Here is a 23,649-nt window from a genome sequence, read left to right on the forward strand (position 1 = left end):
TGAGGACGTGCTCGTCACCTGGCGTAATCCTGCTTGTGATGTTTACGAGGAGGTTGAAGATCATAATTGATTAAAGAGGGACGTGCTCGTTACGTTCACGAGGAGCTGCTTTCGTACGAGCAGCTGCTCATGAAAGAGGTGTATCTATTGCTCGTGCCTGTGGCGACGAGGGGGTGTTTGTGAAGAGGTGTATTTGCTTTTTGTTTTTACGAGGGGGTGTATAAACCGTTGGATCAAAGTGCCCTCTTGTTGTAGTGGCCTTTGATTTCTTTAAATAGAGGGGAGTGAATTTATTTTTTTACATTTCACTCTCTCTCTTCGTTTGCTGCCGTTAGGATTCTCTGGGAGCTTTGCTCTAGTGTCAAGTCTCGTTCTTTGAATCCTCTTCGAATTCAAGGTATTCCTCAAATTTCTTCTTATGATTTGCTTGTTTAGATCTAGTTTTTATTGTTTTTTGCTCAGTTTGGGTGTTTTTCTGGGTTCTGCTATGAAGAACATGATGAACATAGGATGAATTTTCCGGGCACTATATGAAATTTCCGAGCACTAGATTAGCGAAGGATAGATTTCTGGGTAGATTTAGGAGTATTCGTTTGGTCGGGGAACCTCGTCCCCTTCAAAGTAAATTTGCTCGGAATTATGACTGGGGAGAGCTGCTCGTCCCCCGTGCTCGGAACACGCTCGGAATTAATTTGGGGAGCTTGTTCCCCATGCGCTTCGAATCTGCTCGGAATTATGATTTGGGGAGATCTGCTCGTCCCCCGTGCTCGGAATACGGTCCCCCGTGCTCGGAATACGGTCCCCCGTGCTCGGAATTATGCCAATATTTTTGTGCTCGGAATTTGTGCAGGGCTTTTCGCCGGGGAGATTTGTCCCCGTTTTTTACTTAGAGTAATTTTTTTGCCCAAATTTTGTTGTGAAAAATTCGTGATGGGGAGCCTCCTCCCCGGTTTTTTGATGGGGAGCCTCCTCCCCGGTTTTAACATAGAAAAATTTTTCAAACGAATTTTGTTGTGAAAAATTCGTGATGGGGAGCCTCCTCCCCGGTTTTAACATAGAAAAAATTTTCAAATGAATTTTGTTGTGAAAAATTCGTGATGGGGAGCCTCCTCCCCGGTTTTTTTATGGGGAGCCTCCTCCCCGGTTTTAACTTAGAAAAATTTTTCAAACGAATTTTGTTGTGAAAAATCCGTGATGGGGAGCCTCCTCCCCGGTTTGTGTGTTCCCAATTGGTAAGGGCTTTGGTCGGGGACAGCGTCCTCGCCCTATTCTGCGCTCTTTCACTTGAATTGCGGTGAAAGGGTGGATTTGATTGACTGTCGAATTCACTTTGTTTTCACTGCTTTTCAGGTTCCATATGTCAGATATCGAGGAGGTAGTGGAGAGTCAGGGGGTCGTGAGGTATGGATTACTTGATACGATTACTGATCCTGAACTAGATTGGGTCGGTCCTGAGCCCCGGGGGATAGCTTCTGTGCTTACTCCCAATGATCCGAAATTGCACACAGTGGTCGAGCGGAGGAGGAGGAATGATCCGGTTAACTGGCTAATTTATATGCTCGACGAGGATCAAAGAGTGTGCTCTTCTTTTGACGGATATGGCTTTGCCATGTATGAGTTTGTTTTTAAGGAGCTAAGACTTCGATTGTCGTTCAGCCCTCTTATGATAGGAGTACTTAGGACATTAAGGGTTGCCCCTTCCCAGCTTCATCCAAATTCTTGGGCTTTTATTTTGGCTTTTGAGCACCTATGTGAGTATAGGGGTGTTCGACCTATTCTTCCCCTTTTCTTCCGAATTTTTAAGGTCCAATGAAAGACCACGAGGAGTGAAGATCGAGCGGTTCCTCGGCAGAATTGGGTATCGCTGAAGCAACAAGATGACATGAAGCTTTTTAAGTTATTCACTGATTCCGTGTGGAACTTTAAGGAGAGGTATTACATTGTCCGACCAGAGTCTCCTGCTGCCTTGGATAATCTGTTGGAGCCTAGACCCGATTTGGATGAATACGGGGATGTTCGTAGGGATGCTGCCGGGAGGGTTTTGACTAGGATGGAACCCAAGTTTCCTTTAAGTTGGACATATGTCCATTTTCATAAGGATCCTCGTCAGTATATGATAAGGGATGCTGATTTATCCACTGAGGACAGGGCCAGTTTTGAAGATCTGAAGAGTTTTGTTGAAGGTTTCACCCCTGCTGTGTGGGTGAACAAGGGAGGTGAAATTATTGTAGATTAGGATGGGAACCCGAGGACCTCCAAGAGGTCTATCAATATCCGGGAACTCCTTGAATGTAGGAATGCCGAGGAAGTGAGGATCTGCTTGGGTATAACGTGCTCGTATTTCACTTGCTTTTCTTGAAATATTTTATTTGTCTTTGCTTTGTTTTTGACTTTGTCTTATTTTTTCTTGTAGATAAGATGAAGTCCATTGTTGATCGTATGTTGAAGGCCGCAGTCAATGAAAGAGCGTCGGGCAAGGGAAAGAAGAAAAAGGTAGCAGCCAAGAGTCCCCCGCGAGTCCGTCCTGGGACTCTTGCTGCGCAAGGGTGCTCGTCGCGGGGAGGTGCTTCTGGTACTCCTTCTTCTGTTCAGCAGCCTCCTAAGAAGAGGGCGAGGGAAAATGATCGTCCTGAGACAGGCATGGGCGATATGACTGGCTTTCCTGTTCCCCGGTGTTATACTGTGCCCAGATTTTTTAACAAGTACCCTCCTATGATTGCTGATGCTGAGAAGATTGCCATTCTCGAGCAAGAAGCTGGGTCGAGGAGGACACAACATGCTCGGGATATGGCCGGGGTCATACGGATGATGGAGAGTGCTCTGGTGCTCGGTGATGAGCGGGACAGACTGGAGGGGGAGAGGGATGCATTTCAGGCTAAGATTGGGAAGCTTAAGTCCCGCATCGTCCATCTGGAAAATGATCAAGTGGATTACGAGGAGAAGAAGTGGAGCGACTGATTGTAGCTATGGCATCGTGCGAGGGTGAGCACCCAGCTGCAGTAGGTTTGACTACCCGAGCAGAGCTTGTTCAAGCTATTGCTTAGCTATCTGTTGATTGCGTCGATGGTGCTGTTTATGCTTTTGACAATGCTAAGCAGCAGATGATGCTTCTTAATCCCGAGCTGAATTTAGTCATGGAGGGCATGCATGTTAATGGAAGGATCGAAGGTGGTCGCATCGTTATTCCTGAGGGGTTGGAAACAGAGGAGGCTTCAGATGAGGAGGAGGGAAACGAGGAGGGTGATCGTGAGGAGTAGGAGTTTTAATGCTCTTTGTATCTTATTTTTCTTTGGTAATCTTTTGGGGCCTATGTGCCATGGTTTGTAATATTTGAACAAGTGGGCTTTTGTCCCAATTTACTTTCTATGACAATTTCGGGTGCGTTCCCGTTTATTAATTGTGCTCGCATTTTATTCATGCTCGTAAATATTCTGCTCGTAGCTATTTTTATTTCACCCCTGCTCGTGTGAATGTTTAAGTTTTTGCTAAGTTTGCCTATTTGAATGTATGTTTAAACTTTTGCATGTATGAATGTTTTGTTCGTTTTTATTTCACCGGGGAGCTTGTCCTCGTTTTTAACTAAGCGAAAATATTGGTTATTTTGGATTTATTATCCCTGCTCGGAATTATCCCGTTTCGCTAGTTTTTTGTCGAGCGCGTTTTGTTGAGGTTGGTTTCCTCGGTTTAAACTTAAACAGTTTGTGGAACTGTATAAGCACTTAGAGTTGTTTCTAAGTTAATGCGAATACAAGCACGTTGATGTGCCTTTCTCCGCGACCTGAACCTCCCATCGCGAGCTGGGTGTTAGGTCATGGCACGGAGACGATGGAGCTCGTTTCGAGAGGTTTCCTAGTCGAGCACGGGTTCCTCTCCCCTTATGGTAGATTGGTTCCCTTGCTCTGGTTTTTAGATGAGCACGTGTGCCTAGGTGCCCTCCGTTGTCTAGGTGTTCGACTCGTTGTGTTTTGAGTTCGAACAGCCTTTTGCGTTTTGGTGTGGCAAAAACTTAGCTGTAATATTGTTTCAATTTCTGGGCATTCTATGGTCGGAGGATCTCTTTCCCTTGAAGGTCCTCGAGGTAGTATGCCCCGTTTTCTGTTTTGTTGCGGACTCGGTATGGTCCTTCCCAATTGGCTGCAAGTTTTCCATCTTAGGAGTCTTTGGCATTTCGTCTCAAGACGAGGCTGCCGACTTCAAATTCTCTTTTGATGACTTTGGTGTCATGTCGAGCAGCTATTTTTTGTTTAAGAGTGGCTTCTCGTAGGGATGCCTTTGTTCGGATTTCTTTGACGAGGTCGAGCTCTTCTCGGAGTGCCTCGTCGTTCAATTCTTCCTCAAGGGGTTGCTCAGTTCGTCGGGAGGGTTCCCCGACTTCTACGGGGATAACTGCCTCTGTTCCGTATACCATTCGGAATGGGGTTTCCCCGGTTGTGGAGTGTGGGGTTGTTCGATAAGCCCAAAGCACGTTTTCGAGCTCCTCGACCCATTTCTTTTTGTTCTGGTCGAGCCTTCGCCGTAAGCCACGTAGGATTACTCTGTTCGCGGCTTCGGCCTGCCCGTTAGTTTGGGGGTGCTCGACTGATGTGAAATGTTGCTTGGTGCCCAGGGCAGCAAGGAATTCTTGGAAGCCTTTGTCTGTAAACTGTGTTCCATTGTCTGTGACCACAGCTTGTGGTATTCCAAATCTGGATAACACATCTCGTTTGAAGAAACGAAGGATTCTAAATGATGTTATGTCAGAGAGGGGTTCCGCTTCCACCCATTTGGTGAAGTAGTCGACCGCGACTATTAAAAATCTATTTTGATGAAGTCCTCTTGTAAAGGGACCAAGTATGTCCATGCCCCACCAGGCAAACGGCCATGGTGAGGACAAAGATTTGAGCTCGCGAGGGGGAGCTAAGTGCATGTCCCCGTGTCGTTGGCATTTGTCACACTTCTTTACGTGGTCCTTAGCATCTTGTTGCATGGTAGGCCAGTAATATCCTGCTCGTAATGCTTTTCTGGCCAGTGATCTGCCTCCCAAGCGTTGTGAATTGATTCCTTCGTGAATCTCACGCAGGATGTAGTCGACTGTGTCCTCGTCAACACATTTTAGAAGGGGAATGGAAAATCCTCTCCTGTACAACTTTCCATCGAGAATTACATATGCACATGCTCTTCGCCTTATTACTGCTGCCTCTTTCTGCTCGGGAGGGAGAGTTCCGTGCTCGAGGAAGTTGTATACTGGTGTCATCCAACAGTTTTTGTCGCTGATAACATTGATGTCGAGGACCCTGGTCGGTTTTTCTATGCTTGGACGAGGGAGTATTTCTTGGATCACAGATTTGTTTCCGCCCTTCCTTTTTGTGCTTGCCAGTTTGGACAGTATGTCTGCCCGTTTGTTGTGCTCGCGAGGTACATGTAATATCTCCACAGAATCAAACTTAGTAATTTTTTCTTTCACTAGAGTTAAGTATTCTGAGAGGTTATCGTTTTTGGTTTGATATTCTCCTAGTACTTGAGAAGCAACTAGTTGTGAATCTGTATAGATTTTAATCTCCTTGGCATGGATGTCCTCGGCTAAACGTAGGCCAGCGAGGAAAGCTTCATATTCTGCCTGGTTGTTTGAGGTTGGGAAAGACAGTGCTAGTGATACTTCGATCAGTATACCATCCTCATTTTCGAGTATGATACCTGCACCTGCTCCTGTTGCGCTTGACGCTCCGTCCACAAAGATCGTCCACTTATCTGCCCCGTCAGTTGAGGGGGAATGGCTCGTCATCTCTGCCACGAAGTCGGCTAGGACTTGAGCTTTTAATGCTTTTCTGCTTTCGTAACGAATGTCAAACTCTGAAAGTTCGAGGGACCATTTCAGCATCCTGCCTGCCATATCTGGTCGACCAAGTAGTGATTTGATGGGCTGGTCTGTTCGGACCACAATAGTATGAGCCAAGAAGTAATGCCTCAATCTCCTTGCAGCGTAGATTAAGGAGAGAGCTATTTTTTCAATTTGCTGGTATCTAAGTTCTGGGCCTTGTAAGGCTTTGCTCGTGAAGTACACTGGCTTTTGTCCTTCGTTCGTTTTGCGGACGAGAGCTGCACTTACGGCTTCTGACGCGACAGAGAGGTATAAGTATAGTACCTCCTCGTCATTTGGTCGCGAGAGGACAGGTGGCTCGGATAGAGCTTTCTTCAGATGTTGAAGAGCCTGCTCGCACTCGTTAGACCATTCAAAAATAGCCTCTTTCTTTAATAACTTGAAAAGTGGGAGCGCGTGTTGTGCGGATTTGGCTACGAAGCGAGATAAGGACGTTAGCATTCCGTTGAGAGTTTGTATTGATTTTTTGTCACTAGGAGTTGCGAACTCAGCGAAGGCACGACATTTGTCGGGATTTGCCTCAATTCCTCGCTCGGTCAGGTAAAATCCAAGGAATTTTCCTGCTCGGACTCTGAAGGTGCACTTCTCTGGATTGAATCTCATATTATATTTTCTGGCCTGCTCGAAGACCTTTCGTAGGTGCTCGACATGATCGTTCTCCTCGGGGGATTTGACGATCATGTCGTCCATGTAAACTTCGAGCATGTCGCCGATTTGCCCTCGGAATACTTTGTTCATCATTCGCTGGTATGTTGCTCCAGCATTCTTCAGATTGAAGGGCATTACGTTGTAGTAATAGTTGCCCGACTCAGTCATGAAGGCTGTTTTTTCCCTGTCCGCCACTGTCATTGGAATTTGATTGTATCCTGAATATGCATCCATAAAAGATAATAATTTAAAGCCAGAAGAATTATCAACTAATTTATCAATGCAAGGTAAAGGATAAGAATCTTTAGGGCAAGCCCTATTGAGGTCGGTATAGTCACAACACATTCTCCATTTTCCATTAGATTTTTTAACGAGTACAACATTGGATAACCAGGTAGTATATCTGGCCTCAGAAATAAAATTTGCCTCTAGGAGGTCTTTTACAGCTTTTTCTGCAGCCTCCGCTTTCTCGGGAGACTGCCTACGCCTACGTTGTACTACAGCCCTAGCAGAAGGGTCGATGATCAGCTGGTGACAGGCCACATTGGGGTCGAGCCCGGGCATTTCAGAGGCGTGCCAGGCGAACAGGTCAGCGTTCTCTCTCAGGCAGGCCTTCAGCTGCTTCCTAGCCAGGTCGGGGAGCCCTGTCCCAATCTTCACACCCTTGCTCGGATCTTCGCCGAATGGGACCAGCTCGAATTCGCCATCGGGAATTGGACGATGGTGCTCTTTGCTAGCTTCGTCCTCTTCTTTGTTTTCCTTGCGTAGTTTCTTCTCCTCCTTGTTTTCTTTCTTGGAGAGGCGGCTGTCCAGGTCGATTGAGCTGATGTTTGGTGCGGGTGACGATGTTGGAGTTTTGGTTTTCTTGGCTTCGGGAGCTTCTCCAATGTACTCGTTTCCCTTGGAGGATGCATTGAAGCATCTCCTTGCAGCTTCGATGTCCCCATGCAAAGTGGCGACCTGCCCCTTGTGGGTGTAGTACTTCATCTTCAGGTGAGCAGTGGAGGGCACAGCTACCAAGTCTGCTATGGCAGTCCTGCCCAGGATGCATTGGTATAGGGAAGGGCAGTCGACGACCAGGAATTTGACCTTAATTGTCTTAGCTGTTTCCTGGGAACCGAAGGTGACCAAGAGGTCGACATACCCCCACGGTTTGGTAGTTGCACCGTTGAACCCTATCAGATCAGATCCCAAGTAAGGAGTCAAGTAAGTTTCGTCCAACTGTAAAGTTTTGAAGAGTTGGGCGTACATAATGTCGCAGGAGCTTCCCTGGTCGACCAATACTCGCCGAACATCCATATTTGCCATATCGACCCTGATGAGCAGGGGAATCTGGGAGTTTGCAGCTCCTCCGGGCAGCTCTTCCATGTAGAATGATAGGGGCTTTGATTGCCCCTTTGCTTTGTCCAGGGTTGCACTCATGTTGGAAGAGGCATCAATGAGTTCTTCAAATTTTCTTTTAATTGAGCCAACGGTGTGCTTGTCAAATCCTCCAACGAATATGACCATGGCTTCAGCAAAAGTTTCCCATTCATGCAGAGTGGGAGCAATGTAATTGTCTTCTAGATAATCAGGGATGGAAAAATCCTTTGGACGGGAAATGGAGAGGGCGACTGGCTTGTGCCCGGTTTTTTCAGGTGGAGCTTCTTCAATTGTGCTGGTTCCAGCAGCTTCTAGTCGGGGATTGTTGCTCTTTTTGACGTATTGCTTCAATTGTCCGTTTCTGACCAATATTTCGATGGCATCCTTCAGCTGAGTGCAGTCCTCAGTCAAGTGGCCATAGCCCTTGTGGTACTTGCAATATCTGCTCTTGTCTTGACCAGGTTTGAGAGGTGCTTGTCTTGGGAACTTAATTCCCGCTTTTGTGAATTCGGCTGAGTTACATTCCTTGAATATTTCATCCCTGGTTCTGCTAAGGGGAGTATAGTTGCTGAATGTACTTGGAGGTCCTCGGGGCTCTCTTGGCCTTTCGTTTCTTCTTCCTCCTCCTCCTCCTCGGTTTGACTGCTCTTGATGAGATTGAGGAGCAGAATGGGTATTGCCTGCTCGCCCATAACGAGCTGCATCTGCTGCCTGCTGCTCCTCATATTGTATGTAAGCTTGAGATTTGAGGAGGAGGTCATCTAAAGTACGTGGTTTTTCAATTCCAACAGCTTTTGCGAAGTCACTGTTCGGGCGAAGACCGCGTTGGAGCAGGTACTTCTTCATATCGTCAGTTGTGTCCACCTGAACGGCTTCTTTGTTGAATCTCTCAATAAAGTTGCGAAGGGATTCATTATCACCTTGGAAAATGGCGTCCAATACTGCCTCGGTTTTTGGTTGCTTCCGAGAGGCAGTGAAGTGCCTGCAAAATTGATCGGCTAGATCTCTCCACGAAGATACAGATTGAGGAGCTAGACTGTGGTACCATGTCATAGCTCCTGATTGCTCCGCTGACTCTAAGGAAGTCCAGAGTAGCATTGATGGATGCAATGTGGTCGTCAGGATCAGTTAGTCCGTCATAAGCAGGAAGGGCAGGAGGTCTTTCAAATCCCTTTGGAATAGGTGCTCGCAGGATATCACGAGTTAAGGGACAGCGAGGGTCCTCCTCGTCACTTTCCTGGGATCTCCGTGCAGGGGAATTGTCATGGTGGGTAGGAGTTGGGCTGCGAGAATAATGATCAGATTGATATCCTCGACTTGTAGACTGTCCTCGTCTAGCCATTGTAGTAAGTCCTTGAGGGGAGTGACGGTGTGCTTCTGCTCGGTCAACAATTTTTCCTTTTTTGCCATTTGGGGAGGCAATGCCCTCGCGAGGAGGAGAAACATAGTCTCTTTTTTTGCTGGGCTGCTCAATTCGTTCCAAGGCAGGGCGTCGTTGTTTGACAAGCTCCTGCCGGGGAGGGGATTGGGAAGCAGGTGGTCTCCGTGGGGGAGAGCTTTTCCTTGAGTTATGTTGGTTTCTTTCCAAGCGTTCAAGTCTTTTGTTTTGTTCATCCATCCTGCGATTTTGTCCTTGCAGAGCCTCGGTAGTCTGTTTTAGAGCAGCGACGAGTGCTGCTAGATCAGCGTTGGTCACTGAAGCCGTGGACAGATCAGTATCTGCTGTTTTTCCCTGTGCGGACTGTGGTTGCTTCCCCAACTGTTTCTCCGTTAAGACGACCAGGTCGCCATCCTCAGAAGCCCAGGAAAGGTCCTGCCCGTCCCTGGAGTCAGTCTCGGGGAGGGCCTGGAGGTCAGTAATGCGAACGGGGGACAAAACAGTGTTCCGGGGAGATGTCTGGACGGCAGTATTCACGTCCTCAATGTCATTATTGTTGAATTGTGATGAACTGGCCATGAGTGATTGATTGGTTTTGTTCTTTAGTTTCGTGCTCGAAATAAAGAAGGGGAGAACTCAGTTTTCCGCAGACGGCGCCACTGATCTTAACTGTTGATCAGAACAGGTAGATGGCCAGTTAACAGTCCGTTGAGCAGGTGGTTGACGGCGGGTCGAGTAGCTGATCCACAGAGGGGGGGGTTGTACCTGCAGGTGCTCCGATGCCAAAGTCAGACAAGGAAAGAGAGCAAGAGAGATACTAGAGAGAGAAAGTAAATGAGAGAATGAATAATGTTACCTAGCTCTCCTGTATAGGAGAGCTTATATAGCCCCCAGCTCTGGGCCAAAGGTCCTCTTATTGGGTTGGACTTGCCAAGGCCCAATAAGATGGACTGCCAAGATATCACCCTTAGATAGTGGGTAGAACAGTAATTTGCTCATATCTTGGAGAGGTTCCACCATGTTCTGCTGACATGGATATGATGGGGCAAGCCATGTGGACTTTAGAGGGTATGAAGTGTACTAGTCCTAGTCTAGTCCAGAACAGGAGTTTATGTTGGGTTTGGAGTTACATAGGACTAATCTGATGTATAATCTAGTAAATATGATATCCAAAAGCCTACAAAAGCCTAATGCTAATTTTGTATCGCGAAAATATCACGATGTTAAGGTACCGTTTGACCTGATATTTCCCCTTTTCTTTTTCTTTAGACGTAAGAAGTTAGGACAAACAACAATTTTTAAAAGCTCTAGTAACAAGAAAAAAAAAACAGCTTTTATATTTTAAGAAAAATTATAATATATTATCATACATATTTTTTAACCTTATTATAATAATAAAAAACAACTTTTAACCTTTTTTATAAAAATAAAATAAAATTTACCAAGCAACTTTTAAAGTTATTATTTCAAGCTTTATAATTAAAATAACTTCTACACCTTAAAAAAAGTTGGGACAAAGGATACCTAAAAAATACCACCCATGAATTCCAATGAAGTGGAATATCCAACCGTAAGAATTATTCGTGAAAAGTTCGGGACAATCGTTTTCTCTTAGCCCAAAATTAAAGAAGTTATTTTATCTTGACAAAAAAAAAAGAAGTTATTTTATTATAGTTTGTTGAATTTAACATGATATTCCCAAATTACATAAAAAAAATAAAAATAAAAATAAAAAACAGAACAGTACATTCTGCATCTTCCCCGATCAATAACAATAACAACGAATCCATCACCAAAACCTAATTGAGAAGGGAAAAAAACCCATCTTTCGATTTCAAATCTCTAGCTACATAAGATAACCCTTATAACAGCAAGAGACAAACAAGCCATTGAGAAAAAAAACAGAGAAACAAAATCCCTTGAAGACCATTTCCTAACCTCTTTATTTTCAACCCTCAAACTCTTAGCTCTTCTCAAAGCATCAACTTCTTTCAACAAATCAAATTCCAAACCTTTCTTCTTTAATTCCTCCACACATTTCCTCAACAATCCCCTATCTTCTTTCTCCCTCTGAAGCATCTTCTCCATATGAGCCTCTACATCACTCTTATACCTCAAAGCCCATATAAGTCCCAATGAAAACAATAAAGAACAAAGCGACGGGACCCACGATTTGTGACACGCTTTATCGAGGTGGGTCGGTGTTGTTGAAGAGGAGGAAGAGTTGAAGAGGATCATGAGAGTTGTGGAGTGAAAGAGGAAGAAGAAAATGTAGAGCATTGTGATCTCTTTTCGAATTGAATCAATTTGTGTCTCTTTTAATGCTATGCGACCATTGATGAGTTCTTCTTCTTTGAGCCATTGCTTTAAGAGAAGTTTGTGGGTTGGTGTTTCGGCTATTTGGTGAAGTGGGTGCATTTGTTTCCATTCCATGATCGATGATCTCACACTGTTGTGTTCATCAGTGTTTGTAATTGCCATTGAAATGTGTAGAAAGAGAGAGTGATTGTGAGAGAAACAGTGGTAAGAAAAGGAAATGTATTAAAAGAACCAAGTTGGAAGTGGTTTATGTTGGGTTGTTGTTTTTGAATTTCTATTTCTATAACGGTCGGATTTTTCGTGAATTTCCAAGAACACCCTCACCGTCCCATGTTAATTTAAGTTTGTGATGGTATTGATTCCGTTTCAGATCCGACGGAGGAGCGTGTTGTAACAGGACCTTAACGGTTAAGTAAACAGAAAATAAAAATAAAATAGTTTTTTTTTAACAATCTTTTACTATTAAAAGGAAGCGTCTTAAGCATTCTTTGTGATGATGTGATACCTCTAAAAGAATTTCTTACAAAAGAATATATCAATAATGAAAAATGAAAAATTTAATTAAAAGTGACCAACTAATACTATAAGACCTCAGACTTATGAGATATTATAAGAGACTCGCTAAAAATTATATTCATTGTGTCTTTAATCTACAATATAAAATCTCATTTTCCTAAACAACTTTCTTATTTTTAATATAACAGAATTACAACTAAATCATGTTACTATAATTTAAATATATATGTCATTATACATCATAATTATTATTTTTCATTTGTAATAATATATTTTAAGTATGTTCTAATCAAACCTGCATGCATTCATTTGCAATTTTTTTGGTAGTTAAAATAAACTCCACCAAGTGAAAGTTTGACGTAAAATTTTAAAAGAAGTCAGCACAAGAATTTTATTTTCATAAAATATAAGAAAACATAAATTGAATGGAAGATAATAAGTCGTTTCGCTATTTTATACATAATTTCATGGAATATAAGCAAAAGATGAAAAAGACAAAACTACCATATATATATAAATCACATTCTATAAGTTGAGTTTGGTTTTTTCTTTCTCATAAACAATATTTTTAGCAAGGATGACTGCTGCTATAATTCTTATTGAAAAGAATAAAAAATATACCAAAATAAAAAAACAAAACAACTTGCGAGTGCACTAATGAGACCCATAAAAAATTAAATTAAAATTACATAATTAAGATACAATATAATACATCTTTTCACACTTATAAATAATATAAGAGATCATTTTTTTTGACGGAATATTATAAGAGATCATTAAAACTATATTAATTGTCTTTAAAATATATTTTTGAGCAAAAATATATATAAAAATAAAAAATCAATTATATAAACCAATACAAAATTTCATATTTCTAAATAACCCTCTTATTTTTAAAATAAATTAATATTAAACCTATCTATTTCACTATATTTTAAAATATTATCAATCATTTAATTATATATAATGATATTTATCATAATTATTATTTTTCATTTATGAAAATATTTTAAATGTGTATTTTTATCGAGCCCGTGCAACGCACGGGTTTATTTCTAGTTTACACCTAAAAAGCAATTTTGACACAAATTATCCAAACAACATAAATTGGTAAAAATGACTTAACTTATCATTTCTTAATCTCCGTGCAAAACTCCAAAAGGACTAAAGTTTTGGCACGGAGGAAGTATATTTTTACATTTATTGTAATTTTGGTTTTAAATATATGTCGTTTAATGTTTTTGCAGAAAAATTAGGAAATATTTTTTTCCTCCTAAATTATAAGCAAATATGGGTTAACAAAAATTAATGTATTTTCTAGTTAAAAAAAAAGAAGAAAATTAATGTATTTGGTCTAAATTCTCCAAATATGGGTGAGCAAGATAAAGGGACCCAACCCAATCCGGCTCAACCGACTAAAGAAAATGGGTCGCAAGCGTGTAGTTATAGAAAATGGGTCATAAAAATATTTTACCAACCACCGGCTATAGTTATAGGAAAATTATGACTCTTACCGTAAATTATTACTGTTACATTACGATACTTCCAAAAAACAAAGTTTTATCATTGAAACTAAGAGTAAGAGTCACTACAAGAAAATCTGTCTATACCCATGGCCATTTTTGACATTACCCACGACTACACCTTGAGTAACAACCCGATCAACTAATATATTACAACCACCGGCTCCTGCACGATGCACTTGCTGCAACTCTCCACTACGTCCCACTTTTCTCCAAGTGATTTAGGATTCGTTTGAATTTCCAAATGCAAATACATATTAGAATAACAAAAAAAAAATTGAAGATATATTGAATAATTTTTTATCTTATAGATTGATAGAGAAAAAAAAATTATTTTGACATTTTAAATAATTTGTACTTGAGACCCAAAAAAATCCGTCCATTGCTCCCATCAATTTGTAGGTTCCAAAAACCATTTTAAAAATCAAATACATTTATCGTTGTCTTATACAGTTCCATATTTTTCTAATGAAAAATGCTAACTAGTGCCCTGGGTCATTACTCAAGGAGCCTAATATAGTAAAATTGTCTTAAAATTTTGTCTATTCCATATTTTTAAAACATAGAAAATGTTTTTCCAATACAAAATTTATCTTTTTTGCCTTCCTTAACCACCACTTCGTTGGACACTAGTTAACATAACTATTTTTAATTAGTAAAATGCGAACTTGAATTTCATATAGTCTTACGATCAGAGAAGATTTGTTGGTCCGATTAAGATAAAATTTTCCAAATTAATAACAATTTAAACAAAACAGGAAAAAACTATTTTAATGCTAGACCATTCAATCTTAATGCAACGTTCTGATCTTATGTGAAGAATCTACATGTAGTAGGCTTGATTGCATGGAATCCTAGTCACACATAGGAAAGTGATAGATTCCTCTTTTATCCTGGCGCCAATATTATCACTACTTCAATCTATGCATATTTTTTATATCAGAAAATTGTTTTAAAAAAATATAGCAACTGAAGAAATTACTCATTTGTGGACTATGTCGTTCTCTTTAATAAATAACGCACATCATCACCTAGGCGCGCGTGTGATGGTCAACAATATGTGCATAGCCCTCATTTACAAAACTCGGTATCTATTGGGACACACCCTAAGTAGTCATCTTAGAATATATAAACACTAATAAAGAATATGTCATTTTCAATGTGAGACTTTTTTCCACTTTTTTCAATTTACATTTTAATATTTTCAAGTTCACAAATTCAACTTCCACACATTAAATGTACATTAAATGTATTCATTTTCCAACAATGTCTTCTTCACCAATCCTCTTACATACACACAATACTTTTGACATCACATTTTAACGTTGCTATGTTGTTCTCTTGGAAATATTTTCTATCTGCTCTTCTTTAACAAATAAGAAAGAAATCAAACATAGAAGAAACTGTTGATGGATGGTGTTCGTAGCAAGAATGTTCCATTGTTTGGATGTCTTTCTCTCCAACATAATACGAAACGGGTCAGAGATTCATTTGTTTATTTGGGCTCTGTTTCTTCTTGCAAAAAAATCAAACAAAATGAAGATGAAAGTGACCATCAACAATTTTCTGATAAGAAAATGTCTGAGGGTTGCTCAGATGATGTTAAAAATAAAAACTTTAGCAATGTAAAGTGTGGTTTCGAACGGGAAAACTCTGTTGATGAAGATGGAAGTGAGGAAAACTCTGAAGATGATTATGGTGATAGTAGTGAAGAAAATGAAACCAGTGATGAAGATTTTGAAGTTGAGGAAAACTCTGAAGAATATTCTGATAATAGTAGTGAAGAAAATGAGACTGGTGATGAAGATTTTGAAGTTGATGAGGTGAATGAAATTTCTGACAGTGATGAAAACTCTTCTTTATATGTTGTTTATTACAATGAAAACTATTACAAGAAAAAATGTGGAATTTCTACCAAACCATTGGAAGAGGAAGAGATTGAGAAGAGTTCAATGAAGGGTTCTTCTTAAAAGGTTAATGAAGTTTCTCAGAAACAGGATAAGAAGAATGTTGATTCTTCTTCAAGGGCTTTTGTCGATGAAAATGAAAAGGATATTAAGAAGAAAGAACCCTTCATTAATTCAATTCAATGAAGGGTTCTTCTTCAAAGGTTAATAAAATTTAATTAAAAGTGACCAACTAATACTATAAGACCTACAAATTTATATCTCGGTTATGATTTAGAGAGAGACATAAATGATACTATGATCATCAAATTCTCATGATTGTTGGAATTCTAAAATGAAATTCTCACAAGAAGATAAATCAACAAACAATTATGTATTCTTATATTATTTGTCTCAGCTTTCTACTAAATTTGGACTTATAATGATAAATGATAGTATATAATGTAATTGAGAAAAAACTGAATTGCGCCATATTGACATTTTTGCGTCCAACTTTACTAAAAAATTATCTGATAAACAAAAAAAAAAAATCTTCCTTAGTAAAAAAAATTATTAATATGTAATTTTACTAAAGTTATTGTATAACTATGAATATAATTTTATATTCATGTCTATTATTAGTCCATGAAAGAAAAAATAATTGAAATCGGTTATGAGATTTATTTTATGCTTAATTGCAAATAATTGGAAACACCAATTAATAGTTTGACTTTTGATTATCTGCAAAAGAAACGGCACACTAAAATGAAAAGAATAAAACTCCATGTGTTATTGTGGTTTTTGCATAAAGAGTTCTAATTTCTTATGCTATAAATTAACCTTTGCATAGTTAATTTGTAAAAATATAATGCAATGATAACTAAACATTCATTACAATTAAATCTTAAGACTGTTGGAATACTTCTCAATGTAACCATGGTCCTTATATAACTAATATCTATTCATCTGTATCACATACTTTTTGTTTAGTCATGCTCTCTCATTTTTTGTATTTAAATTATTTTGTATGGTTTCTATGTATAAATATTTTAGCAAATTATGTTTATATATATTCTCAACAAGTAAGTCAACCACTATATATATTTATCTTTTTAAGTATATATATATATATATATATATATATATATATATATATATATATATATATATATATGAATGTTATTCTATTTTTAATATTCATTTTTCACCTTTTTAAGGACTGAAGTTTAAAGATTGCTTTATGAAATAAATGTGGTCATTGCAGTGTGATGATTGTGGAGCACGTCAATTTAATAGGAAGTTTTCCTTCATTTTGAACCATGGATTTGGTATGTTTTGTAAAAAAAAATGTGTCTCAACTAAATTAGAAATAATTTGAATGTATATGACTATGCAAAAGTTTAGAAGTTAAAGGTTATAATTTATTTTACGACATCTCTATAAGCGAACTTTAAATTGCTCTTATGTCTCATATTTTCTTATTCTTTTTTGACCAATAATACATTGAAGAGGAGTTAAATAAGATCAAATTACAAAAGAACAATGAATATATATATATGCTCTTTCATATTTTACACTACCAAACATAAAATATAAATCATGCATGCGTAAATATGATTTGCAATTTTTTTAACAAAAAAGAGAAAAAATTGGGATTTTTTTAAACCAAATTGCTGCATTTAATTTAAAATTCATTGTCTTTTAAAATCCAATAAATCCATAAAGTCTTCCAAATCCTATAAAATCTTACCATATAAATCCATTGAAATTCAAATTAAAAATCTTAATAGTCTTTTAAAATCCTAAAAGTTATTAAAATCATGCACAATCTTTTAAAATCCACATGACTTTTTTATGCAAAAATTGTCTTTCAAAATCCTAATCCAATACACCCCCCTTAGACAATTTGTACTTGGGACAAAAAGTTTTGCTGTAATTTAGTGGAGGACAAAATCTTTTTTGTCTTGTCCATTGCCTCCCGATTTGTCCAGTTCCTAAAACAGTTTTACAATTAAGTCCCGATTTGTCCAGTTCCTAAAACAGTTTTACAATTAAACACAGTATAACATAGCTGTAATGTCCAGTGCCATATTTTTTAGTGGATTAAACGCATCCTTAAGTAATTATATCTTGTCAATATGAATTGGCGTTTTATGCCTTGAGCTTTAAATGTATTGGGTTTTAATCCGACTATGATGATGCCATAGTCAATTATCCTAACCAGTACCCAATTCCAGTGCTAAATATTGCTAAATAAGTCTTAACTATTATTTTGTGGTTTGTAAATTTTTTAACACGTCCGGTGAAGATATGATGTTAAATTGTGGTTGCGGATGCGGTAACGCTTGTAGTTATTGCGATTGCGATCATTATGGTTACTCCAACACGTAATACGATTATTGCAGCGTAAAATCATTTTTAAATTTCACAAACTATATAAAAAAACACCACTATGCCACAACACTATTAGTATTTACTCATCATTGCAGAGTCTTTATTTATTCCATAAGTACCGATTCAAATGTGTTTAAAGTACATGGTTAAGATATTATTAAAAGTAAGATTTTTTTATTAGATTTGACGCAAGTTAAATTTGGATTTGTGGTTCATAATTTTTTATTTTTTTCATGAAAAACATTGAGCAAACATGGCGGAAATTATGCGATGCGGCTTCTGTTGTAGTTACGATGCGACCGTACACGTGAATAAAAATCATGCCACAATTGTATATGATGCGGTTGCGGAGGCTACTACACCCACAATTTTGTATACAGACAGCAATTTAAAACCTTTAGTGCTTGGTATACAAACATATCATTCACTTTTCCTTTTCAAATTATAAGAATAGTGTTCTAATGGCGGTGAAATTAACTAACTATTCACTGCAATGTAATATAACTATTGACAAACATCGCCTATTGAACCAAACTATATTAGCCTCAACGGGCTTCTAAAACAATATCTATATCTGTATTGAATATAAATATTCTTTGATATAATTGTAACATAAACATCTTTCTTAAAACCCTGAAAATAAGACCAGACTTTATATAATTTGGTGAATGCATGTGATCTTGCAAACTTAGTTGCTTCCATGTTTTATATCTAAAGTTAAGTCACGTTCAATCGCAACTGAAATGGCTAGTAGTATTGTACAATTATAGGCAAGAGAAAACAACATATTGAATTTCTTAGAATTGGGAGTTAAGTCTAACTCAACCCTACAAAACCGACTTGTAAAGTGAAAATTGTTTCTGCTTATAAACTCGTGTTCATCACACCTCACATCAGGTGTAGGACTCTTAACTGAATTCAAATCAATTAGTAATCACAGTCTTGTGCATTGCATGAATAACAAATAATTTTCTTCTCATTTTATTGACAATGATATCATGAAACATAAGAATTAAGACAACTAAATAACTAGATAGGTAAATGAATCAAACACATACCTAAAAATGTTGAAAAATAGAAATCCCTAATGAAACAAAATACAAATGATAACTTAGTAAGTTGCGAGAGGATAAATAAATCTTAAACATTCTATCTAGCTAGGGAAAGATTTCTCTTGGCAAACTAATGCACTTCAAAATTCATTATATAATAAGCTCCAAGTCTCCAACAAGCTGAATCTGCAAAACCCAAATTTAGAGGCAATATATATGTTGTAAATCAGATACCAATAATAAAAAGGAAGCAAAGCAATTAGTGAGGCAAAAACAAAGAAGGCAAAAACCAAATTAGAAAAAATTGTGTTTAAAAGCTGAATGCACATTTACCTTGACAAATCTATGATTTTATACTCTGCTGATGGTGTGTTCTGAAGCAAAGAGTTTACAACTCCACCAGGTATCCATGTAGGGTTCAATGTTTTTACTTTCAGTGACTTCAAGTTACATAAGTAAGGGAAATCGACCTTCCCTATAACTGAGTCGAGAATCTAAGCAATGATGGTGAATTATTTTCAATTTAATTAACGCAAGTCATTTTTTTCTTAAAGGAAAAAGTTGTAGTAAAAAGTGAAAATTAAAATAAAAATGCAAAAAATTTCTTAAACCAAACATGCAGCAAACTGAGCAAAGTACCTGAAGAATATACAAAGAGACCGTCAATGACTCCATATTAACGAGCTCAGTCAGCCAATTGAGTAGAACCGCAGGATAATTTTCATCAATTGACCACATTGGTATATCAATACTTACATGTTTGATAGAAGAGAGATTTCTATTGCTCCCACCGAGTTTTTGAACAGGTTTGCCCTTAAAATCAAAGTTACAAAGACTTGGAGTATATAACTCGAGTTTGCAATAGTCATCATCAAATGATTTTATTGTTAAATTAACAAGTGTGACATTTGATACGAAGAGTTGTTCATCAAGAATTTCGAATGAGTAAATGGTCAAAGTATTCAAGTTGTTAAATGTCGAAAAGGGCTCTGCACGGCCATCATTACCACTGCCACACCCACAAAAGGCAAAGCCCTTTAGACACAAGCTGGTTAGCGCCGGCAAATACAGAGAATTGGGAAATATTGGTCGTTGACGATCAATAACATTGTTTGCAGAAAGGTTAAGAGACATTAAAGTGTGACATGAAAGCGACGAAAGGTAACAAAGTGAAAAGTGTTCAATATAACAAGCGGCAGATATATTTAATTGTTGGATATGATGTGAAACTGCGTATTTGAAAATTCTATTGAGTAAACTAGACTGCATGATACCTTGACTGTTAAAATTGAGAGCTTGCACCACGGTTCTCTTGTCCCGTAGAGACAAAAGCCGAGACACAAATTTGTTGAAACATCCAAGAGTTTTGAATTGGCTAGAATTCAATGAAAGAATGGAAAGTTGCTTCCAGAGATTCTTCCATCTCGTGGAGAGAATGCAAGTTTGAACGGCTTCCTTGATGTTCAAAATGGACAATATGTGAAGCAAAACACAATCGGATAAATCACTAAGTCTGTCTTTCTTTTCATCTGCATTGTTATTTCTTCTTTGTATTTTCATTGTCTTGATACTTGAGAGTCAGAACAAGCAATTGTGTGTGCGGCTGCAAGTTTTTTCCATAAAAATAAAAACAAAGTGAGAAATAAATAATACGCAATTGTGCAAAATCCCTCCTTACATTTTGTGCATAAATCTCCAAATAGACAGCGAAAATCTCAAATAGGATTAATTAGGATTGAATGATTCGGACAAAAAATATAATCATTAATTTTTAAGATTGGATGATGATGTCGTTCGAGAGAAATTCTTAGATGAGTCTTCACCTAAGCATTAATGATTAGGCACAATCAATCATATAATTAGAAATAATTAAAATATTAAAAAAATTACAAATAATTAATAGTGTAGTAATTAATAAAACCAAATCTCTTTAACAAAAAAAAATTAACAAAATCAAATCTTTATAAATAAGGAAAGGAAAAAATATAATCATTAATTTTTAGGATTGGATGATGATGTCGATCAAATATAATGTCATCCTCCAAATATTTCCTTATTTGTTTTGCTTCGTTCTCCTACGTACAAGCACAAGTATTTTATTTTAAGTATTTAAGATTTTTATTTTTTTTTAACTTTCAACTATTTTATTTTTATGCTTCAAAAAAAAATTATTTTAATTATGATAGAATAATGACGGGCTAAAGATATGACATGGACATGAATAAGAAACTAAATACCTAGAATGGTGATAGAATAAACATTTATCTTTATGCGTTTAGTGTAGACATGATGTCAGAAACATTATAGCATTATTTACCATTATAAATAATGTTTTTTTTATTTTTAACCAGGATAACCTTTATAAAACAATTACATATATATATTTTCTTGAAATTAGTTTTCAAATTTTTTTATAAGGCGAAGAGCATCTAGACATGAGGGAAAAGTAGGCTTCGCCTCCATCTGCTATATGGAGTGTTTTTATTTTTCGGCTTTCACCACCAGTTTAATCGGGTTCGAGAGTCGGTTTTGGTATCAAGTGGTTTCAGTCCCCTTCTGATCACAGTTGCGGGGATCGAACCGTGGTCCTTCCTACTAAGTTCAACGTCAATCACCATTTAACCGACTAACGATTGGTCCCATAGGTTGTTTGTTTAAAATACACGATCAATAAGTCAATCGTTAGTTGGTTCAGTGGTAATTGACGTTAAACTAGGTAGGGAAGACCATGGTTCGATCCTCCGCAACTGCGATCCAGAGGGGCCAGAATCACTTAATGCCAGAACTGACCCTCGAACCAGATTTAAATTGGTGGTAAAAAAAACAAAAAAAATACACGATCAGTACAAAATTGCAATCCAAAAGCACTTGCAATGAAGATGGTGAAGAAAATAGTGGCATGAACCACAATTGCAATCCAAAAGTACTTGCAATGAAGATGGTGAAGAAAATAGTGGCATGAACAAATGTGTATTATATTATGGGTGGTTGTGAGAAGAATATTTCAAATTGACATGTGTTCTTTTTTTCTTTTTCAAAACATCTAATATGGATATCAGGATATGGTCGGTGCCAACTACTCACTCCGTCCCAAAATATAAGGAAAAACGAGTCAAAGAAACTTGACGTATTTGGTTAAAGATTTGCACCAAATACATTTACTTTTGTTGGCCAACTTTTGCTTATATTTTAGGACAGAAGGAATACAATCATAGATATTCTGTCCTCATTTTGTCATTTAAGGAGTTTCGCGTTGGATCGCGTTGGATTCGACGTCTTTACGTGAGTTAATTTGTTATTTTTCAAAATATAAATATTCTATTAATAAGAAATTTAGGGTCCGTTTGGTGCACAGGATAAGAGACAGGATAGGATAACTGTATCATATCCTGCCGCAATCCAGTGTTTGGTGATACAGCAGGATATGATAAGTTAATCCTAAAGCTTATCTTATCCTGTCTCTCTAGTTATAATTCTTATCCTGAATTTGAGCTGGGTTACCAACAGGATAAGATATGAAAAAAAAATTATTGATTTATTTTATAAAATATATTTTAAAATACATAAAATAAAATTAATAAAATATAAATAATAAAATAATTAATTTTTAAATATATGTGATTTTCTCACAGGGATAATTTTGTAATTTATATTTCCTAAAAAATCAAAATTTTACTAAAATTACAATATTTTAAAGTAAAATGATTATTAAAAAATTGACAAATAGGGATATTAATTTAAATTTTATAAAAAATTAAATATAATTCTTTTGCAATAGTAGTTTTATTATTTACGTATGAGATATATCATATATTTATTTGGCTTATCTAACATGTATATATTATTGAGTTATTTATTTGATCATGATTCATATAAAAAATTAAACTTGATTATTTTCTCATGATTTTTATTTTAAATTATATAAAGTTATTTGATTACTTATTTATATTTTTTATTTATAAAATTTAAAGTATTACAAAATAATTTTAAAAAAATAACAATTGTTTTACAAGAGTAATTTTGTCATTTTAATATGTTATATATCTTATCATATTATTATGAGCAAGTATGTATTAAAAACAAAATATAATAGTTATCATGTTTGTTATCCTGTGTGCACCAAACACAGGATATGATAACTGAGTATAACTGTTATCTTGCTGTTATCCTATCATATCCTTATCCTGTTTTATATCATATCCTGTCACTATGTTATCCTGCGCACCAAACGAGCCCGGATGGATGAAAAACTTAGAATAATATTTTACACTTTTTTCTTTTTCTTTTTAATATTTTACACATGTTAGCATAATAGAAAAAGCGGACACAGAAGACATAGAAGTAAAGGCGATTTAATCCCTCCGTCTCAAATTATATGGGAAAAAACAAAAATCACATTTATTAAGAAAAACCAAAACATAATAATTTGGAGTGTATTTATTTTTGTATTTTTCTTGAAATAAGTTTCATGGGAATATATACAAATAATTTTCATTGGTTATTTCTTATTGATAAAAGTAGAGAGAGAGAAAATTAAATTCAATCTACATTCAATTTTATGAGAATGAGTAGAAATAATTCTTAGAAAGAGAAATTTTGGTTTTTTTCTCTTATAATTTGGGACAAAGAAATTGAGTTTTTTTCTCTTATAATTTGGGACGGACGGAGTATATTTTATCAACCGAAAAAACAAAAAAAAGTAAACGCTTCTTAA

General features: G+C 37.0%; 2 protein-coding genes across 2 annotated transcripts; both read right to left on the reverse strand.

Annotated features, from left to right (window-relative positions):
* Positions 1-10,928: 10,928 nt before the first annotated feature.
* LOC123898493 lies at positions 10,929-11,797 on the reverse strand. The gene has a single exon (XM_045949465.1). The coding sequence runs from the start codon at positions 11,724-11,726 to the stop codon at positions 11,088-11,090; it is 639 nt and encodes a 212-aa protein (XP_045805421.1). The 5' UTR covers positions 11,727-11,797; the 3' UTR covers positions 10,929-11,087.
* Positions 11,798-19,264: 7,467 nt separating this feature from the next.
* LOC123895931 (F-box protein At4g22280-like) lies at positions 19,265-20,495 on the reverse strand. Its single transcript, XM_045946396.1, has 2 exons — positions 19,563-20,495; positions 19,265-19,429 (listed from the first exon to the last, which is right to left on the reverse strand). Exons 1-2 carry the CDS (start codon positions 20,493-20,495, stop codon positions 19,265-19,267), a joined length of 1,098 nt encoding a protein of 365 aa, XP_045802352.1.
* Between the last annotated feature and the right edge of the window lie 3,154 nt (positions 20,496-23,649).

The sequence above is a fragment of the Trifolium pratense genome, linkage group LG7 (assembly GCF_020283565.1).
Source record: "Trifolium pratense cultivar HEN17-A07 linkage group LG7, ARS_RC_1.1, whole genome shotgun sequence".
NCBI lineage: Eukaryota > Viridiplantae > Streptophyta > Magnoliopsida > Fabales > Fabaceae > Trifolium > Trifolium pratense.

What these genes read in the sequence shown, in the direction of transcription:
- LOC123898493 (XM_045949465.1), bottom strand. Translation starts at nt 11,726, where the DNA reads ATGGCAATTACAAACACTGATGAACACAACAGTGTGAGATCATCGATC.
- LOC123895931 (XM_045946396.1), bottom strand. Translation starts at nt 20,495, where the DNA reads ATGAAAATACAAAGAAGAAATAACAATGCAGATGAAAAGAAAGACAGA. An exon ending in TTCTTCAGGTACTTTGCTCA is followed by an intron (nt 19,430 to 19,562) that starts GTTTGCTGCATG and finishes ATCATTGCTTAG; the next exon opens with ATTCTCGACTCAGTTATAGG.